We start from the raw sequence: 21,215 nt of genomic DNA on the forward strand, positions 1-21,215 counted from the left end.
CTGATGAATCGAGGTTCGGTGGAAGAGAAGGGGATTATTTCTTTTAAGATTAAGTAAAGATAGTGATGAGGAGGAGAGATGGGATGACTGAAGAGAAAGCTAGAGAAAATGGAAAGAGAAAGAGACTCATGTTTCTGTGGTTTTTGTTACATAAACCTGTCCACTAGCATATGATGATTTATATAGAATATATAAATTACATTACAACGTAATCGCCTTTATTAGACATATAAAGTGTTTTTTGGAAAGATTATTTTCCTCTGTATTTGTTCGTTTTGATCAATCGAGTTAGATGAAAAAATAGTTGAGTAAGTCTGGGGACGTTACTGCTCGGTCTTTCTAAACCATCTTCCTCCCTCTCCTGCCACGGAGGAACGGTGGAACGAAACACATCATACGTGAGCTCGACCTGACCGCTGGAACAAAGAAGACAACAAAACTGGAACAGTCTCGGATACACGACGGGTGTTTCTCGTCCTTTATCTGTTACTCTTCAATATTTCAGGTGTTGACCATAAAGCTGAACTATCTTTTCCCGTTCCAGGACGGATGTTTTCTGGACCTTCTCTACTTTTTCCAGACGTGCTGGAACCAGAGGAGAGGGATTTGGTGGCCTGGAACATAGGGACCTCCATTTGTTATTGGTCGTGTCGGAGGGTTGTGGCCAGACACTGGCGCCTTACATCCTCTGGAATCATTCAAAACAAAACATCTGTTTCTGTTTCGTTATATATTCTAGTGTTGTTGGTACCAGTGTCCCTATGACGGTGTTCCGTGTGTGAGGTCCATGACATCATGGGTGAGTCAGCCACACCAGACCATAAAGTCGAGATATTGAGACACCGTGACGTGACAGTCCCATACACGTCCTCTGTGGACATAAATTTTGGCATCATTAAGGTGAATGTTGGAACTGATTCTCTTCTATGGTCTCTCTCTCTCTCTCTCTCTCTCTCTCTCTCTCTCTCTCTCTCTCTCTCTCTCTCTCTCTCTCTCTCTCTCTCTCTCTCTCTCTCTCATCCTCCTCCTCTTTCCCTTCTCCCCTCTCCCTTCCCCCACCCTCCTTCTGTTGATTTTTTTTTTCTCCCAGGTGAACTTTAACTCCATCATATTCTTTTTTTTTACGCCCAGCAGATCACAGAGGCTCACTAATACTGTTATGTCTCACAAAGAAGGCTTCCTGGTTTTAAAATTGGGTTACATGTTTGAATATTTCCACTTCGTTCACAGTAATACTTTTGTAGAGTTTCCATGTTTACCTGTTGGTAAACGAAACAAAAGCGGCCTATTTTTCTTTTTTCATTTGGTTATGCTTGTTGAAACGTAAGGTAACTCACCCTAACGTTAGCGGACATGTCTAGGCTTCGTGTAGCTACTGTTGGTTGGGTTGTGCGTGACCGGGTATACAAGGCTGAGACAGAGAACTGATGGTATGTCCACGAATGAGAGAAAGAGAGGGAGGTGTTTGTTTACATCTTACATCGCACGATGATTTGGCAAGGCATGTGCTACCCCCCTGGCGCTCACCTGAGAAAACTCTAGAGTTAAGAATAACGAGTCGTGGAGAGAGAGAGAGAGAGAGAGAGAGAGAGAGAGAGAGAGAGAGAGAGAGAGAGAGAGAGAGAGAGAGAGACTCGTCCGTTCCTGTCTGTTTCTGTTGTACTCACATTACCCGTCTGTGTGGACAGATTCGCCACCCAGGTCTTTCATGTTCTGATGATTCCCACACCAGACGATTTTAAATTTCTCCCTGTTCGTATCTGTTCCGTTCTCATCCTCCCTTGCCTCCCTCCCTTTCTGATCTCTTCCAACCCTTATGAGGCTCGTTATTTCCCTATCCTTTTCTAAACACTCCCGTCCCACAGCACTCCTCTCTTCTTGTCTCGTCTCGTACTGGCTTCTCCACACCCCACAGACATCAGATCCAAAACATTCATCTTCGCTCTCACTTCTCTAAAGATATATTAGAGGAAGTCATTTCAAAGTTGGAGCAATCTACTCGTTTTATTCGGTGACAGAGACTCACTTACTCTGATTGTGGTTAAAGGGTAGTAATCTATACACTTACGTGTGACAAGGAGGGAAGTAATTTGAAGTGATCTACTTTTGTAGCAGGTGTTGTAGTAGTTTGTAGACCTTTTGTAGCAGGTGTTGTTGTTGTTTGCAGACCTTTTGTTGCAGGTGTTGTTGTTGTTGTTAATTTAGAGGACTTTCTGTGACGTGTGATGCAATGATTCAGGTAGTAGAGGGAGGAGAGCTAATGTTTATGTAACTGGAAGTCTTTCTTACCGGGTGAAATTACTTAACATTTAGACTCCGGAAGAAACTAAGGTGCTCTGTATGTTTTATAAGCGGGATAGATTATATAATGTGTGGGTAGTGAGATCATTTGTGGGTTATGAGATAATCTGTGGGTTATGAGATAACCTGTGGGCTATGAGGTAATTTTGGGGTAATGAGATGATATGTGGGATAGGAGATAACCTGTGGGGTATAAGATAATCTGTAGATTATCACATAAAGTCAAGAAACAACACGAGAAACAAATTAATTCAGTCTACAACGTCTAAAAGAATCAATTAACACCACTGAAGGACCAATTAATATTGTAAACACACCACTTAAGAACCAGTCACCACTTTAAGCAAACCACTTAAACAAGAACCAGTCATAATTTGCTCGCTCATTAAGTACCGAAAGAGTAGTTATGTATTCCAGGGATAGTTAAGGCAGTAGTTCATGTTCTGCCTAATTAAGACTTTGAGAAAGATTTTTCACCCTGATGTATTCAGTGGCTCCCAGTGTTGCCAACTCGGCCTCTTGAATCTCTCTCTAACGGTTAAAGATAACTCATTTATGACTCTCTCTCTCTCTCTCTCTCTCTCTCTCTCTCTCTCTCTCTCTGCCGACAACTTTTTACCTTCCTGCTCTATCGTCAGCTCTCCTCCTCTTCTCTCTTTTCCTCTCTCCTCCTGCCATCTTCCCACCTTCGCCTTTCCTTCCTTCCCTCCTCCTCCTCCTCTTCCTCCTCTAGCAGAGCAGCACGACCCAGACGGGTGTGATCAAGACCCTCCTTGCTCGCTCTGACTGCTCTCTCTCTCTCTCTCTCTCTCTCTCTCTCTCTCTCTCTCTCTCTCTCTCTCTCTCTCTCTCTCTCTCTCCTGGGCCCCAGGTGCGCCACTTCTTCATTACCACACACTCTCCAGTACTTCACAACCCACCTAAACCAGTCTTCACACGATGATATATATATATATATATATATATATATATATATATATATATATATATATATCCCTGGGGATAGGGGATTAAGAATACTTCCCACGTATTCCCTGCGTGTCGTAGAAGGCGACTAAAAGGGGAGGGAGCGGGGGGCTGGAAATCCTCCCCTCTCGTTTTTTTTTTTTTTTTTTTTTTTTTTTTTTCAAAGGAAGGAGCAGGGAGTTGGGCCAGGTGGGGGTGTTCCCTCAGGGGCCCAGTCCTCTGTTCTTGGCGCTACCTCGCTGGTGCGGGAAGTGGCGAATAGTTTGAAAGAAGAAAGAAAGAAACATATATATATATATATATATATATGGAAAAAATCACCATTGAGCGCGTGATCAAGTAAATTCCCTCTAATCCACGGGGAAATGAAACACGATAATTTCCCAAGTGCACTTTCGTGTAATGATCAAATCATCAGAGGCGATACAAGAAATACAACAGTCAGTTGATATACAAGAAAGAGACGTATCTAGGACGCCATTTGGTAAACAAATGACTACCCGAATGGAGGTCGGGTGAGGACATGAGACATTGCAAAGTTAAGAGACGGGGCAACACGGGAGTGTATAACTCTCCCGCTGTAACACACAAATGGTAATCATATACACATATACATTCAAATATATTTGCACACATACATACATACATACATACATACATACATACATAAGAAGCAACACAGATCACATACATATGTACATACATACATACATATATACATACACACATATATACATACATACATACGTAAGAAGCAACACAGATCACATACATATGTACATACATACATACATACATACATACATACATAAGAAGCAGCACATATCATATTCGCTGTTCACTTTTGATACAAGTCAGTGTTACAAACTTTCCTTTATGCCACACCACCCTTAATACAAGTCAGTGTTACAAACAAAGCGGTACACCACACCTCAAGAGCAGCTAAGATATCGTCTTTAGCTGTCTTACATGATTGAGAAGGATTAATCTACTCACTCCTTACCAGATCCCACGTGATAAGCCATTTCATCATGCTGGTATAGTCTTCAGTCGTGTCTACAATGCTTTTTCATACCACAGAACCTCCTTCTAGGGTTTAAGGATGAATTTTAGATCTCCAACCGTATTAGAGTTGGACACTACACTTGCTTTTGTTATATTAATCGATGAATCACGTAGCCAACACCTCCCGTGGCGGCCACACTAACTCTCTGATTATCTAGTTCGTTTCCAATTAGAGTTAGTGGTTAACACGCCATCAGTAAGTGCTTAATTTGGCTTCGCTATTCAATTTCCAGTGAGCATTAGGAGACATTAGCGAAGTACATCATCAGCTGAACTAGACTGATGGATACTTGCTAATGTTTGTTTGTCTTCTTCGTGGTTGTGTTTGTTTGTTTGTGTGTGTGTGTGTGTGTCTGTGTGTCTGTGTCTGAGAGAGAGAGAGAGAGAGAGAGAGAGAGAGAGAGAGAGAGAGAGAGAGAGAGAGAGAACGTATTTAATTGTCATAAGTGTAGTGTTTTAGTTTACGCGTGTGTGTGTGTGTGTGTACATGATAGTTCGTATGTATGTATACATATACGCCGAGTGTATATATCCTGAGGCAGTGTGAGAGATGAGGCTGCAGTATGGTTGTATGAAGTATACTTGAATATCAACTGCCTCTGAATATTTCACCCAGATATTCACATACCTACAACATCTCACAGAACCTTGACTAATGATAATATTCGTCAAACTGGCCATGGTACACCTTATGTGTGAATAATCTAATATCTGAATATATTTACTCCAGCAGATCCTTAATTAATCCCCAAAGGAAGGGAAAAAAATATTCTTAGAGTTTTCATTACACTGCCTTTCAATGACTTAATTGCGTTCGTGAGATCCAGCCGTCAACACGGGGCAAAAATTATGAATGTATAGACCTAAGAGAAACAGGGAATAAACGTCCTTATGTAGTTCTGACAGAGAGATGGAAATGTTTCTTACTTCTTGAATCATAATCATTCCAATTAAAACCCGTTTCGTGTAATATATATATATATATATATATATATATATATATATATATATATATATATATATATATATATATATATATATATATGATCTTTTCCCCATTAACCGTGTCCAATCTTCAGACAAGAATATATAGAATCAGTAATATATCTTATAGCGCTTGCATTCATTCCTAAAGGCATTTGCATGACAGTCATAAACAATTGGATCCTCTTGGTTTTTTGTTATTTTGCGTCGGTAAGAATCAGGTGTGATGTGCGAGTGTCTCCTGATCACGTATAAGTAAACACTCAAGCCTCGATGGCGTTAACCATTAGCAAGATGCGACACTCGCCACTTGAAGGTGATCAGTAAGTCAGTGTAATGCCTTGATACTGATGAGTTTCCTCCCCACGCCACCCCCCAGCCATGGCTCCCTCCCAGACCTCGATAGTGACCTGTTCCTCCTCACACAACACACAACCTCGAGTCCTCCCCTTCTGTTCCTATTCGCTCCTCGTCATCATCCTTCCCCAGGCAGTATATTCGCATTTCCCAACCTCGACTCTGACCATCTGCCTCCAGACTCCCGTCTGGACCCCTCACATCATTCCTCCCTCCCTCTGTATCATGTATTTTCTCTCCTACTCGAGTTCGTACGTTGTCTAACTATGATTCTGTCATGAGCGAGGAGCATAAGACATGGTATCATTCCGTTTGTAATGTTCCGTTCCTGTTCCCTCTGTGTTTCGCTCAACTAGATATGCCACATCACACAAGGTTACACCCCACTACCAGTCACACCCAAGCACCACTGTCTCCCCTCCACACACCCCAGACTTCTCCCCCACTAGGAGCTCAACACCCCAGATATCTCCCCCAACCAGGAGCTTAACACCCCAGACCTCTCCCCCATATATGGATTTAAGAATGGATTGGCACCGAAAAATCAGGACGTATTTTGACTCCGTTTTACGTAGAATATAGTCTGCTGTGCCTCTCACATCTGTCCCATGATTTGTTAAGTATGTTAAGGATTAGGTTGGAATATATGAATGTGTGTCGATGTGTATGCACACGTGCCTTTTTTCTATGTATTTGTTTGAGTTTATTTGTGTATTTGTGCATGTATGAGTGCGTATGTACATGTCAATATATGTACAGTGGATGTTTGTGTGTGGCTGTGTGATTACTAGTGTATTTGTAACAATGTTTCTTTATCTGTAAATCATGCGTGTATTTTTTGGGGGGAGAGGGAGTTGGAGGGGATCAGTTTATATGCGTATATGAGATGATAGGTTTATATGATACATCATTATAAAGAGATGTCTAATCAAACCTACGAATATCATAAACTACAACAAACACGTATTAAACCTTATGGCAGAACACAGCATCCTAGAAAAGAACAAAAAACGAGATATAGTTGTTTATAAATAGCAAAAAGGGCGGGAAAAAGAATATTGTCACATAAAAGCTTTTCCGATAACATCCATCTTTCTAACCCTCGTTGTCCTTCACCTCACACAGGACAACGGACGGGCAAGGGAACGTCATTTCCCTTGCATAGATTTCCTTTAGATTTTCGAGTCATGGGAACAGGTCGTGTATTTAAATGCTGTGGTCAGGTTCCGAATGCAAGTTTGGTGCTGGTGTCGTAGAATGTATATACATTCTACGACATTCTCCCATGGTGCAGGAGAATGGTGATGTGACTATCATTTTCAATTGACAACACCAGCAAATACATCTACGTGTGATTCCGCCTCGTTTTGGCAAGTCGTCTAGAAGGACCAGAAACAGTAATGGTGCCAACACTAGGCCCTGAGGGGAAACCCATCTTTCCACCCTCGCTCGCCAACCCCCGCTGGCGTGTGTTCTCTGCTCCCTGCAAGATCGGCTGTTGCTGTCGACCCATTTGGCAAGACCTTCTGTAATCCCCCGGCCTTAGGAGGTCCAGTCTTGTCATCAGTCTTGTGTGGAGGACATTATCAAAGGCCTGCTGGCACTCCCTCCCGGGACATCTGAATCACCCATTCATCCCTTGTAGTTTTCTAGGAAGCCGCCCACTCGCTCATCAGAGGTCGTGCAGCTTCGTCACGCCAAGACCATCTTTTGCCCCCCCCCTCTCCTGACTCTATTGTTGTCGCCCATTTACATGACTTCTTTATCTATCTAATGGTTTCTCTCTCTCTCTCTCTCTCTCTCTCTCTCTCTCTCTCTCTCTCTCTCTCTCTCTCTCTCTCTCTCTCTCTCTCTCTCTCTCTCTCTCTCTGTATGTGTGTGTGTGTGTACGTATATGGTTATCTTCTTTCGTGTGTGTGTGTGTGTGTGTGTGTGTGTGTGTTTGTACGTATATAGTTATCTTCTGTATTCTGTGTGTGTATATATGTATATGTTTGCTTGCCTTTTAGCAGATGTGTATCAGTGCTTGTGTGTATGTAAGTGATTTGACTCGTAAGTACACATACATGCTTGTGTGTGGTATGCAGACACACGCACACTTTCGTGACTTAACGTGTTGGAAGCAATGTACGCGTTCCCCTTCCTAATTCACAAGCCCCGTGCCTAATGCAGACCCCCCCCCCCAACCCCACCCCATTCCCTGCTTTAAGCGATGGGTTGCGTTCCTGGGAAAAAGCAGATCAAAGGGAAAAAAAATTTAAATGTTTTGTTTACTTTTGTCTGATGGGCAAAGTCCTGTAGTAGTAGTGGTACTGTTGCTTGTTTAGCAACAGATTATGTGCATACACGACCTCATATATAAGGTGATTTTTAACTCGCTATGCAACCAGAGGCAGGCGGAGTCCGGTAACACATCAGGAATCCTCTTGACCTACACTGCTTCAGGAGTGGTTAAGAAAGTTGTCGTGTGTAGCATCCGGCATTGGGATTATCCTGCTGTACTCACCGATAACCTTGCAGCTAAAACAGCAACAGCAAGAACAGCAACAACAACAACAGTAGTAACAACAGCAGCAGCAGCAGCTCCGCAGACAGCAACAAACACCTTCGTCCTGAGCGGCAGATGTGGCCAAGTGTTGCTTGTCAACCCTCACGACGTGAGGGATGGTCGACCATCCACCTGGCTGGCTGGCTGGCTGGAAGACTGGCTGGTTGGCTCTCTAGCTCGCTGGCTGGTTGACCGGACGTTTGGTTTGTCTGGTCGGTCTTTGGCTCTAAGGTTGGTTAGCTTCCGAACCGACCGAAAGAAGGAGTTTGCTGTGCAGCGTCAGGGCCTCGCCTCTGCGCCGGGAAGCTCTCTCGAGACTTTTATGGTTGCTATGCTCTCATCACGGAGCGAGAGACGAAGGCGGGGACGACGGACGACCTGTGTAAGTAGCAGGCCTCCCCAGACCTCTACCTCAGGCAGGTACTGGGAGCTTGTGGCTTGGAGTAACGCTGACCAATTCTAACTTCAACTATCCATCATTTCTTCGTCTACTCCTCACGAACTCGTTGGGGAAAACACATAGTCTAGACTTAACGCATCTCGGCTTCGTGTGTCGCGCGCTCTGAGTCTTTCCCTTGCCCTTAGTGTTGGCTGAAGAGGGAGGCAGTAGCGAGCCGGGGTCTCAGCGGAGGCTATGACACGCAAGAGTGTGGATGAGATGCGGTGCCTGTGGTGGCCGCTGATGACGCAGGGAGCCCCGCACACACCCAGCCCGGGTTACGGGCAGGGAGCCCCGCACACACCCAGCCCGGGTTACGAGGAGAGTGGCAGTCATGGATTACCAGGAGAGGGTAACAGTAGCAGAGTCTCAGAGGCTAGACAGACTGAATGGAAGACGAGGGATGATGTACGTATGGCTGGCAAGAAGATGAAGAAATTAAAGGATAATGAGACTGAAATAAAGATGTCACAATAAAGAAGAAAGAAAGGAAGTAATGAAATCTGAAAACAAAATAGTCTGGAACGTACCACAAGGCTACCATACAATGATATATCAGAGACAATCAAGAAGGATTTTCAAAAATTAATGTCATTACAAATGAAGTAGAAACATTCCTATGGAATGATAACAATAACCTCTTTATTATTTCAGGGTTTTGATGATTCTGTCATATCTATAAAGACGCAGTAATTTCTATGAACTGTTTAGAGACATATCTCAGATGAAGAGAGATCTTAATGATATTTACTATTTCTTAATGAAGCTGACGGGTCTTATATAGTATGATAGAGTATTACTGTATCGTGAGGTGGTTCATAGTATCATATTTAAGAACTGCAATTGAATCACACACACACACACACACACACACACACACACACACACACACACACACACACCATAAAGGTCATTCCCACCTAAGCCTTTCCTTCATCATCTTTAATATTCACTTCGTAAACGAGATTCAAAATTTCTTCACCTCGACTACATTAAAAGTAATTTCATACGTAACTGAATAAAATGATAATGTGTACATATTTTTTCTCCGGAATATTTTTCTGTCTTTGGTGATAATTTTCCTGTCATAGAATTATCGTAAAATTTGACCATGTGTACCAAACCACAGGATATGCTTTGCTTCACCCTCACATTTTACAGTCATACGTATCATCATAATCATTGACCATTACTGATCGAAAATTAAACCTGATTATTCTCCAAATTGGTATAATTCCTATGATCGTTTCTTCCAGAAATGATAATAATCAGTTCGGTAGCAATCGTCCAGTTACACATCAGACGGGTCAGTCAACCAAGGTTGAAGGAAAATCACGAATCATAGTTTGCTCACGTGACCTCCTGTTGTTATCATGTGTAAACAATTCCTGGTTTGGTCTTTTCCTGCCCGTGTGGGAAGCAGACAGCTGTTTGCAGAGCTCTGTCATGCAAAACGCCCGCGGTAATTACCTGTCATTTCCTAACATTAAAGATGACCACATCAAATATTGATGACGCTATGATGACACTGGGCTACTACTGTTCAGTCATGTATAAAATGTTCAAAGTGAATACATATATATATATATATATATATATATATATATATATATATATATATATATATATATATATATATATATATATATATGAATGTGTATATGTGTGTCCATGCTCGTGTGTGTCAGCGTGTTTGACGTGTCAGCTAATTATATAAGCGATGAGAGAGAGAGAGAGAGAGAGAGAGAGAGAGAGAGAGAGAGGTCATCAGTCAGGTGATCGCTACAGTGATGTCGTTCATCTCCACATCACTGCACTGTACTCTCGTTACAGCGATCATCCTCATCGTCTTCCTCTGAACTTTCCAATAAATTCAGCTGTAATTTCGTGATAAAAATTCGTTCGTTATAACCAAGCTTCGCCAGTGGAGCTTTGGACAGCAGGCTCCTCAGTCTGTCCGTCTCATTACTGTACCAGTGTACTGTCTATCATTACTGTAACAGTGTACTGTCTATCATTACTGTAACAGTGTACTGTCTGTTATTACTGTAACAGTGTACTGTCTGTTATTACTGTAACAGTGTACTGTCTGTTATTACTGTAACAGTGTACTGTTTGTTATCACTGTGACAGTGCACTGTCTATCATTACCGTAACAGTGTACTGTTTATCATTACTGTACCAGTGTACTATCTGTCATTTCGTTACAGCGACAGCGTTATTACTCTCATTAATTAACGTTAATATACTGCTGTATAATGACCTGGTCACGTCACACACACACACACACACGCGTTATGAAGCAAGTAAATTGCGTGTATTATATGATTTTTTAAATCAGATTAATTAGTCTCCCTGTGATATTACTGGCTCGAACTAGATTAATAATAGTAGTGACCTTTGACCTCAACACTCTGTTACTTTCTTTTATTACAAAGAATTTCAGAAGATTTTATGATTAAGAAAGGTAAACGCAAAGGTAAAGATTATTGGAACATTATATCATTAGCTTGTCATCATGAAATTAATTAAGTCTTCAGAAAATATTCTATTTGGATATTGAAAAAATTTAGAATGATTAGAGAGGTCATAGGACTTCCGGTCGTGTGTTTACATTAGTTTATAACTTTCAACAATTTCTTTTTATTTCAAACTCATGCATATGTGATCAACCTTTCAAATAGTAATAATCATTTGTATTACGTACAGAAAACATGAGTACAAAAATTAATCCTCATAATCATTCATTGATCACCCAGTCTCTTTATGGATTCTCGCTCACATATATGATTTCCTCGATAAGTGAATTGGTTTGGATTTCGATGAACACAATCCTCTTCATGATTTATTATATTGGTGGATATATCTATTTATTAACAATCTCTCCAGGACCCCTTTTCCAGGGACACTACAGTTTTGAAACTACGCTACATTCAGTAGCAGGGGCAGTGTTTGTAGAAAGAGGGAGGTCCTTGGTAAAGTTTAGAACAGCCATAGGAAACAACATGAAATCAAGCAACAAACCTATCAGTAAAACAGCTGTAATGACGTACTTTGACAGCAGGAGTGTGGTGGATGAACGCAACAGACCCAGAGAGGAGGTGGCCGGTGCAGACACCATACGTGAGCTCAAAATGTTGTCGTCATAGTTGAACCCGTCCAAAAGATGGAGAGGGGGGGGCGCCCCCCGACGGGTGTGGAACTCCCTCCCCGTACGGTACCAATAGGGTGATTACAAAGACAAACACGATATGGGGCGCCCCACGAGTGTAGAGCTCTCTCTCTCTCTCTCTCTCTCTCTCTCTCTCTCTCTCTCTCTCTCTCTCTCTCTCTCTCTCTCTCTCTCTCTCTCTCTCTCCATTCTGTACAAATAGGTAAATACAAATAGGTAAACACATCCCTCTCGCTCCCAAACCCGTCTGAAGAAAAAATATTTGCCCAAACGCCATTGAGAGAAAAACAGAGAAAGAGAAGGAATGACGTGAAAACACGAGAGCATTTGCTCAAAGATAGAGTATATTTACGTTGCCTTACACTTCACATATTTCATTGTAATATCTTAATGGGCTTTTGTTTTTTCGGCGTTTCATTAACATTTAACTCAGCTCTGTATTTAGGAACATCGGAAATGAGAGGTAAAATGGGAATATATATATATATATATATATATATATATATATATATATATATATATATATATATATATATATATATATGTGTGTGTGTGTGTGTGTGCCACACGACATGTAGATTGGCACTCAAAACTACAGTCCCTTCTACCAGCCGACCAGACGACCCATATTACCAGGCATACAGCCAGCCAACAGCCAAAAACAAACAACAGACAGTCGGCCAAACAGTCAAACACAAGCCAACGACTCACGTAGCCAGTTAGATAAACCAGTTAGCCAATCAGACGGGAGATTAGGTGGGGAGGGGGGGAGGGAGGAGATCGTTAAGTTCATGTTGTTCCTCTCTCTCTCTCTCTCTCTCTCTCTCTCTCTCTCTCTCTCTCTCTCTCTCTCTCTCTCTCTCTCTCTCTCTCTCTCTCGTTACCGTCAGCAGCGTCACACAGTTACGGTTACCATACGTACCAGGTCTCCAGGTCGACTGGCAGCTTCCGGATGATATCGACCGCCGCTCCGATACCAACATCTGCCGATATCACATGTCACATCTGGCGTTAGCATGTGACATTTTCATAACATTATTGACCGAACAATATGAGTACGTTAGTCCATCATGAAGGAAAAGAAAAGAGGGACAGACAGTCAGACAGACAGACAAAGAGACAGACAGAAACAGGAGCAGGCAGACAGACAGAGGAGACAGAGAGAGAGACAGACGAGAGAAAGAGAGACAGTAAGGACATATAGGAAAAAGTTGTATGGCAGAATAAAATCTTGGAGAAAATCTTTAGAAATGTAACAGAAAATGATTCTTCTGAGAAGTAGAAAAATGGAAGAAGTTCCTGAAGGTGAATGTTTCTGGGGGTTAGGGGAGTACATGTTGTTATTTACATGAAGGGGAGCGTGTTGAGCCTCTTGACCTGGGGAGACGAGAGCTGAGGCACGTCCTAGCTGCTGCTCCTGCTCTCCATCCCCTCTCATCACTCCCCTATTACCTCCCCAGCCTCTCCTCAAGAACAGCACCCCACCCCATCAATCCCTCCCTACTACACACCTGTCGCCACCCCCACACCCCCAACCTCTCCCCAGAAACAGCATCCTTTCACTCCCTCCCTCCTACACACCTGTCACCACCACCCATTCACTCCCTCTCCATCCACACCCCTGGGGCTGCCAACTTAAACCATATCCTCCCCTCCTCCCGGGACCTGTCCCTGGCGTGTCACCTCACCTCCTCCTCCGTTCTCCCTCTGCAATGTGGCGGCCACCGTCCCTGGCCTGTGGTGGGGGCGTGTAGCCTGGTGACGCGCCAGAGGGACAGGACGCCCAACAAATCACCCTCTAACTCCTCTTTCTTCTCCCTGTTCTCTCTACTGCGATATTGTCTACTTTCCATTTTCTTTTCCATCTTTATACACACACACACACACACACACACACACACACACACACACACACGGAAGCCTCTCGTGTACACACACACACACATCAGGTACTGCTGGCCTAGCGTGTGACCCCTTCACCAACACACGACCTCCCACAACCCAGGGGTAGTGGCTGAAGGTGGAAAGGAAAAAGAGAAGCGCTCCATAAAAGCGTAGAGTGGGTTGTAGACAACAACAGCCGTGTATAAATAGTATAACCCAGGTCAGGCCTTCCTGGGAAAAAGCAAGACCTTGTACGTCTGTGTCGTGACGTTCCTGAGAATAAAGTAAAGGGATACAGATGCATAAGTAAATGAAAAACAGTTAATATCTTTGCCAATATGTATGTATGGATGGATGGATGTATGCATGTATGTATGTATGTATGTATGTATGTATGTATGCATGTATGTATGTACGCATGTAACACTTCACCAGTATTGACTGAAGCAGCATTGGAAACGTGTTTCATTCGAAAGCCAGAGACACATTTTCCCCAGGATTGGGTCTGGAGTGAAGGAATCGCTGATAATCATCCATCCTGGGCGAGATAAATGTCTCGTATTAATAAACTGAAGCCTGGTAGTTTACGACTGATTAATCCTCATTATTACTGAATTGCCAATAATGGCACCCGGCCGTGAGTGGTTCCCCTCATTTCCTCATTGTCCCACTTTTTTTCCCTTACGATGGTTTGAGGAGAGTGGGATTCGTGGCGTGGTATTGTGGTGGTTGTGGTATGGTACTTGTCTAGTGTGGACGAGGTACTGGTGATGTGTTGAAGGGTTGGTTGTGTGGTAGTATATGAGTAGTGAGGTTATAATGGTGTGTGTGTGTGTGTGTGTGTGTGTGTGTGTGTGTGTGTGTGTGTGTGGTGTTCATATGGTCCTGTGGTGGTACAGTGATGGAAATGGTGTTCTGGTATAGTGGTGGTGTTGGCAGCAGCATAGTGATTAAAATGTGGCGCTAGCAATATGGGCAGAAGATGTTTTGATTGATATATGTTACGATTTATTTTACATTTACTGTACGACGGTTACCCCTGTCCCCGACGGAACCTCTCGTGATTGAAAGAAGACGGGAAGAGGGAGAATAGAGAAAAAGTTTGAGTTAAAAAACAGAATATGTGTATATGTAATGAAGTTCATCAATCCATCAATCCTGACACAGAGAGGTGTGTGGTTGATGCCTCAATCCAACTGATGCATAGTGTTGCACCTGGCTGGCTTTGTGTGGTGTCTCGTGTGTTGGCCAGGTGTTGCTGCGCTGTGTTCCTGCTCTGTGTTGCTGGGTTTCTCGTCATCTGGTCGGCGCAGACGCGTTCCCTGTGATCTTTTGAAATTCGTGAAGGAACATTTGTTTTTTGATTTTAGATTTATCAAATGAGGTTCTCTAACCTTGTTGAAGTTATCACAGTAAAGAGGAAGACATTTCTGCCTGTCATGCTGAGTAGATAAGCTCTTTTGTTACAGATTTTCTTACATATAGAACGGTAAAGTAATTTTCCATATAGACAATGCTAAATCCTTGATTGAAGGAACTTGAATAATGCTATTAACAATATTCTCTTCCAGCAATATAGAAACTCCCACATTATCATAAGTAATATTCTTATATCTACCTAATTAATATCCATATTGCCTTTGATATATGTATATAATCTCATATCATCCAAATATACACCTGATATAAACTTAATTCTTTTCCTAAGACATTACTTCCTAACCAGATGTGACTCATATAACATGTATTTAATTACTAAAGTAATGATACTAAACCAGACAAGACTAAGAGGTTGGTTAGCATCCAACCAAATCACAGTAATATAATCTATATCAGCCTTTACGAAGAAGACATTATCCATCTGTGTAATGTCATCCCTACTTGCCACCTAAATCGTTCCATTCATCTACCACAAGATGTGACCAGCTGGTCTTCCTTCCTCTACCTAACTCAGGACCGGAATTCTGGGGTGTCATCAACCCTGCGTGGGCCATGTGTTCTGAGGGCAGGAGACAGTCGCCCATCAACCTGGATCCTCGTACGCTGCTACATGATCCCAACCTCACACCAATAACACTAGACAAGACTCAGGTACGTCATGAAAAAAAAAACATTTTACGTTTATTGATCTTTTTTCTCTGACGTATGTGGTATAGATTCGACCTCACTGACACTAGTGAATCGCCTCTCAGTGTACAGTTATTATATCATTATATGTTTCTCCTATTCCTTCTAGGTAGATGCGATCTTTTTCTTCTTCCTTAAAGACTCTTCGATTCTCCTCCGTCTTCTCAACCTCACTACTGAATCTCTTTAGCACTACCTTATGTTTCGTGTAAACCTTCGCATTCACTCTGACCTTTGGTCGTGACCAGATCATTCGACGTAAAAAAAAAAATATATATAGGAATTTAGAACTACAGACAGCAACATACCACTGGGTCCTCTTGCGAATCAATAGAGCTTTTACATTTTTGATCGAGAGGTGTGGAAGTGGTGAGTTCCGAAGTCCTCTTTGACCAGGATGCCATCCAAGATGTCCGTTCTTGTTTATTCTTGATTTTGTCTTATGTTTGTATCACCTGACACTGACCGGGTACAGGACACGTTCATGATGACCCTCAGTGACCTCTGACGAGCCAGAAAACAAAGGTCAGAAGTCAGATTTTAACTTCTGAAAACAACTGATCCCCCGACATACACACACACACACACACACACACACACACACACACACACACACACACGTGCAGTGATGGATGGTACAACCGCCTCATGACACATCCTTCGGTCAGTGTTACCACATGACCTGCCTCAGACCCTCTGCCTGTGATATACACCACAGGACTGTGTCACATCGCCTGGTGACCCTTGCAGGGTGAGGTTAACGAGCGTCATCAGCAGGTGGTAACACTGTGGTCAAGAGGTCATCCTGGACGATGGTTTATCATCGTCAGTGAGAGGGAGGACATACTGCCTCGTCGAGGACATTCTCGTCACACAGTAGTCGGCCTTACCATGCTACGGCGTGGAGTGCAGGCTCAAATCCACAGGGACCACATAAAACGGGTTCCTGGGTCTGACCCCCCCTGACCTCCTGACCTCTAACCCAAGGTTTTATGACCTGTATCCCACCTCATGGTGTACTTTCATGTTAACTTTAAATGACCCTTGACCTTCTGGGTGATCAGATGACCTTTACCTATCTCTATGACCGTAGGCATTTACCTTCAGCTTAGGGCATGAAAAGAAAATGGGTCTTGTGTTCTGACCTTTACAATCATGGGAGGGTCTTCATGTTCCAGGTATTGGTTCTGTGATCCACAGTGTGGAGGTAGAGTACTGCATAGATTGTTTCTTTTTCAATTTACTCTCAACACATGTGGCTTCGTGTGTGTGTGTGTGTGTGTGTGTGTGTGTGTGTGTGTGTGTGTATGTGTGTGATGTGTGTGCGTGTGTGTGTGTGTGTCCACGTCATACGTAACAATGAGTGTCGGGTATTCTGATAACAAAATACTGAGCGGATGTTGTGGTTATCATACTTGTGATGTATTTGAGACATCTACAGCTGGGATGCGTCTGTTGTGTTTCGTCTGTCGTGATGTACAGAAGGTAAGGTGTGTGTGTGTGTGTGGTGTGTGAGGGAGGGAGTGGTGTAGCTAGAGGACGCGAGATGATAAGTAAACTCCTCTACCCACATACGAACGCATCCGTCCCTCGTGTAAACTCACATACACATGAGTATCCCTCTAAAGTAAACCACATTAGTAGAAAGCATCTCCACCCCTGTCTGTAAATACCCAGTGATGTACACTTCCATTCTTTCCCGCCCGAGTATACACTCCTCTCACGTAAACTTTTCCTCTCACACAAACTCGACCCTTACGAAAACTTAACCCCTCACGTAAACTCAGTGCGCGCTCTAACTTCCCCCACCGAACACAATACATAAATTCTCACATGGCTCTTTTTTATATATATCATTTCTTCGGAGATATTATCATTCATTTCATCCAGTGATCTGTAAACGACACCTTAAGAGCTCTCGATAGACCGGTCATGAAATCTATCGAGTGTACATAAAAAGCGAAACATTTAATCTAAATCTTTCTAACTTGAACGACCTTTAGTGAGATGTTACTTCAAGACAACACCAAGGAAGCCGTCCCGAATTTACAAGTTGAACTAAACCAAGACCAAGCTGCTGACCGACGATTCGGATACACTGCGCCATTTGAATACGAAAGAATCTATTCCCTTGTGCGTTCGCCTACAGATTGACTTTGTCCACATCGACATTTTAAGATGCATGAAAGTCGCTGTGCCGGACGGAATATACATATGTGTGAACGTGTGTGTGTGTGTGTGTGTGTGTGTGTGTGTGTGTGTGTGTGTGTGTGTGTTTTACGTTGGTCTGCGGCTGCCCATGAATACCAAACAGTGGGGCAGTCCACTGCTAAATAATTCTTAACTACGAGATGGTCCGGAAGTTAGGAGATGGAGATCAGAAACTTGAGATGTGAAGACCCGACGTGAAGACATGGCATAAAGACACATTCCCTCCCTCCCTCCCTTCTCCACCTCCCTCCCTCTCTCCATTCCTTCCTCCCTTCCTCTCATGTTTTATTCACGTGATTCTCTCCATCTCTCCGAGTGGAAAGACGGAGGAGATGCGAGACAGAGAGACCTAGAGAGACCATCGGCACCAATATGTTACTCCGAAGCTTATGGTTGGGCGCGTTCGCTGGCTTCCTCGCTCGCTGTTGGACTTGCGCGTCACGCAGAAGGTGTGCCAATATCTGAAAAAAAATTATTTTCAGTGTTAGATAATGTTCTTTCTATCATCAGAAGAAATTCCCTCGAGTATTATCAGTGTATATATAGGTGAGCCGCCATGCATATTATTATAGCCATCAAGGATATCATCAACTGTCTCAAGACATTTACTCTTGTTCGTCAAGAAATCTTGCACATATTCTTAGACTTATGTAATCCCATCACCAGTTCCCATCACTGGGGGAAAAGGCTGTTATTCACTCTGTAAGCGACTGACTACCTTCTTATGTGAATCTCATCCTCACATCACCGTCAGAGTAGTTTCAGAAACAGAACAAACGATTCAATCTTATCATTTTCTTAAGTTCAAGGATGTTATTGCTGTAGAATTATAGTCGTCTACTGTTTACGAGTATAAATGAAATAGCTGTCACGTTCTGTGTCTTGGCGAGACGAAGCGACCCCTCCGGACGGCCATCCGAACACTTTAGGCGACGAAGACAAACCAAATACCTAATTACCGAACCACCTTTTCGAGCAGTGCGTGACCACACTCACGACTGTACCCACACAACCTCGGTAGTACACTTCCATGTTGACCAGTAGCTCCCTAGACAGCGAAGTGCTAATACAGGAGTGAGTTCCTCTTGTCATACAGGAACAAAGTAGCATAAGTAACAATGGGGTATGTGGGAACTAGTCTGTTTTTAAAGATGTTTTATCACATCTAGATGGACAATTTCCAGTTGTTTTAAACATATGGTTTAGTGTCAAGATATTTACGTGTCATTTGCAGAATTTTGATCTAGTATAGATAATAGCATATCTGTTCTGTAACCTATATACATTTCCTCTCTCTCTCTCTCTCTCTCTCTCTCTCTCTCTCTCTCTCTCTCTCTCTCTCTCTCTCTCTCTCCTGATGCTTCGTGAACTCATGAGTGAATGGTTTATTTGATCTTTCCTTCCTCTGCTTGTCTAATCTATAAGCTAATGTGAAGATTTTTCCTTAAGTGTTGTATGATAAAGAAACGTGCTTGCATGTTCTTGCTGGAGTATAGAGAGGTTTACTTAGCATGATCGAATTTATATGTGTGTGTATCTGTCTGTCTGTGTGTGTTTGTGTTTCAGAGGACGCCTGGCATATCATGTGTCCTTGTATCATTTCCATCTTTTTGTAAAATCTTAAACACACTTTCGAAAGTCCTTTTCATTCTTCCCTTCCTGTGGACGTACAATTTCTGAACTGCTTTTCATGATATTTTCCTCGATTGTCTTGGCCAGAGTTGAGAGCTTTTGTTTATATCATTTTATGTGTGTTTTTGTAATTTCGACTTTATCTTTTATCTTATGTATGTGGCGATTTACGATAATCGTTGTTCATTTTTCTTTAGATTATCTACATGATCACCATATACAGGGGTTGAGTTAGTGTCTTCTTTCCTGAAATGAATTTTGTATACGTGAAAAATAATGTATTAGCTGCCAAACTATGAATGATATATTTTAATTAGAGGCTCATAATTACCTTAATTATATTACTCGTTCAGTTGGTAATGTTGATGGACGCTCATACTAATCTGAATATACTGAAATGTGTCGGTTAAATTACTGGTAAAGATATTTTGAAATTGTATCTGTTGATAATTTCAAAAGTGTTACATTTGGTTCCCTAAATCTTTATCTTCACTCATTATTACAGAGAGGAAGTTTCTGGTCAACATTACAGGTCTACAGGTCTTACAGGTCCGAGACTACCTCGTCAGGTACCTGGTGACACTACATTCTACCCATACAGGTCAAGAAACCATCATCATCACCCAACCCTCTATTACTTTTCGCCTTCAGGTAGACACTACTAAACACTTACAGGATCCAGGTCACCACTCAGGTCTCAGGTCATCACTACAAAGCATCCATCCCCCTCCCCCTCCCCCTCACAGGTGCAGGGGATGCTGGTCAACACAGGTCACAGTCTGGAGTGGCGAGTGAAGCCTTCGTCAGGTCCTCCAGTCAACCTATCGGGTGGGCCGCTCTCCTACACCTACTCCGTCAGCCACCTGCGCCTCCACTTCGGTGAGCGGGACCTGCAAGGCTCGGAACACACCATCGCGAACTACGCCTTCCCGGCAGAGGTAGGTAGGGTAGCCAGCCTGGGGCGTCAGACTCACGGAGGAGGAGGAGGAGGAGTATAGTTTGAGCCGTTGCTATCATTTCAACGTCTTCTGTACACCTCAAAGACCCTGACCTTGATTCCCACCTTTGATTGTTCCCGTTATGATCGTCATTTCACCTCACCAGACTGCTCCTCCTAAGCGATAATTATGGCATTTTAATGGCGCTAACTCGTCTAGCTTATGAAAATGATTCCTTGTTTTCATTGTACGTAAAGCGGGTATTGCCTCTCTTCAGGCGATCCACTACACGAAGTCTTTCAAGTGTCATGTAGGCTCCTATTCTCCTTCATTGTTCCTCCGTCAGTCTGGCTGTTCGTATATGGGTCTTGTGTTGTGTCACCGTTGCTCGGAACTTGGACGACAAAGAAAAAGTTTCCATTTTATTGCTGGTCGCAGACACAAGACCCAGGAACAACTTCTCAGTCGCTCGTATAAAACTTCGCAGGAGTAAGTGTTTTTCTCAGACTTTGAAGTTTTCTTGCTCAGTCTGTCTCCGAGGCGTATGTCAGGTGAATTAGCCCCTCGGCCACGTCCAAACAGACCTCCACC

At 42.9% G+C, this 21,215-nt stretch overlaps 1 protein-coding gene across 2 annotated transcripts in view; it reads left to right on the forward strand.

Annotated features, from left to right (window-relative positions):
- LOC139755860 (carbonic anhydrase-related protein 10-like) overlaps positions 1-21,215 on the forward strand; it is a 94,357-nt gene that overhangs the window by 50,076 nt on the left and 23,066 nt on the right. For both annotated transcript variants that reach the window (XM_071674494.1, XM_071674495.1), the window contains exons 4-5: positions 15,671-15,807; positions 20,433-20,624. In XM_071674494.1, the coding sequence (XP_071530595.1) occupies positions 15,671-15,807; positions 20,433-20,624 (329 nt within the window). The remainder of the gene's footprint in view (positions 1-15,670; positions 15,808-20,432; positions 20,625-21,215) is intronic.

Source organism: Panulirus ornatus, chromosome 20 (genome assembly GCF_036320965.1).
Source record: "Panulirus ornatus isolate Po-2019 chromosome 20, ASM3632096v1, whole genome shotgun sequence".
Classification (NCBI taxonomy): Eukaryota; Metazoa; Arthropoda; class Malacostraca; order Decapoda; family Palinuridae; genus Panulirus; species Panulirus ornatus.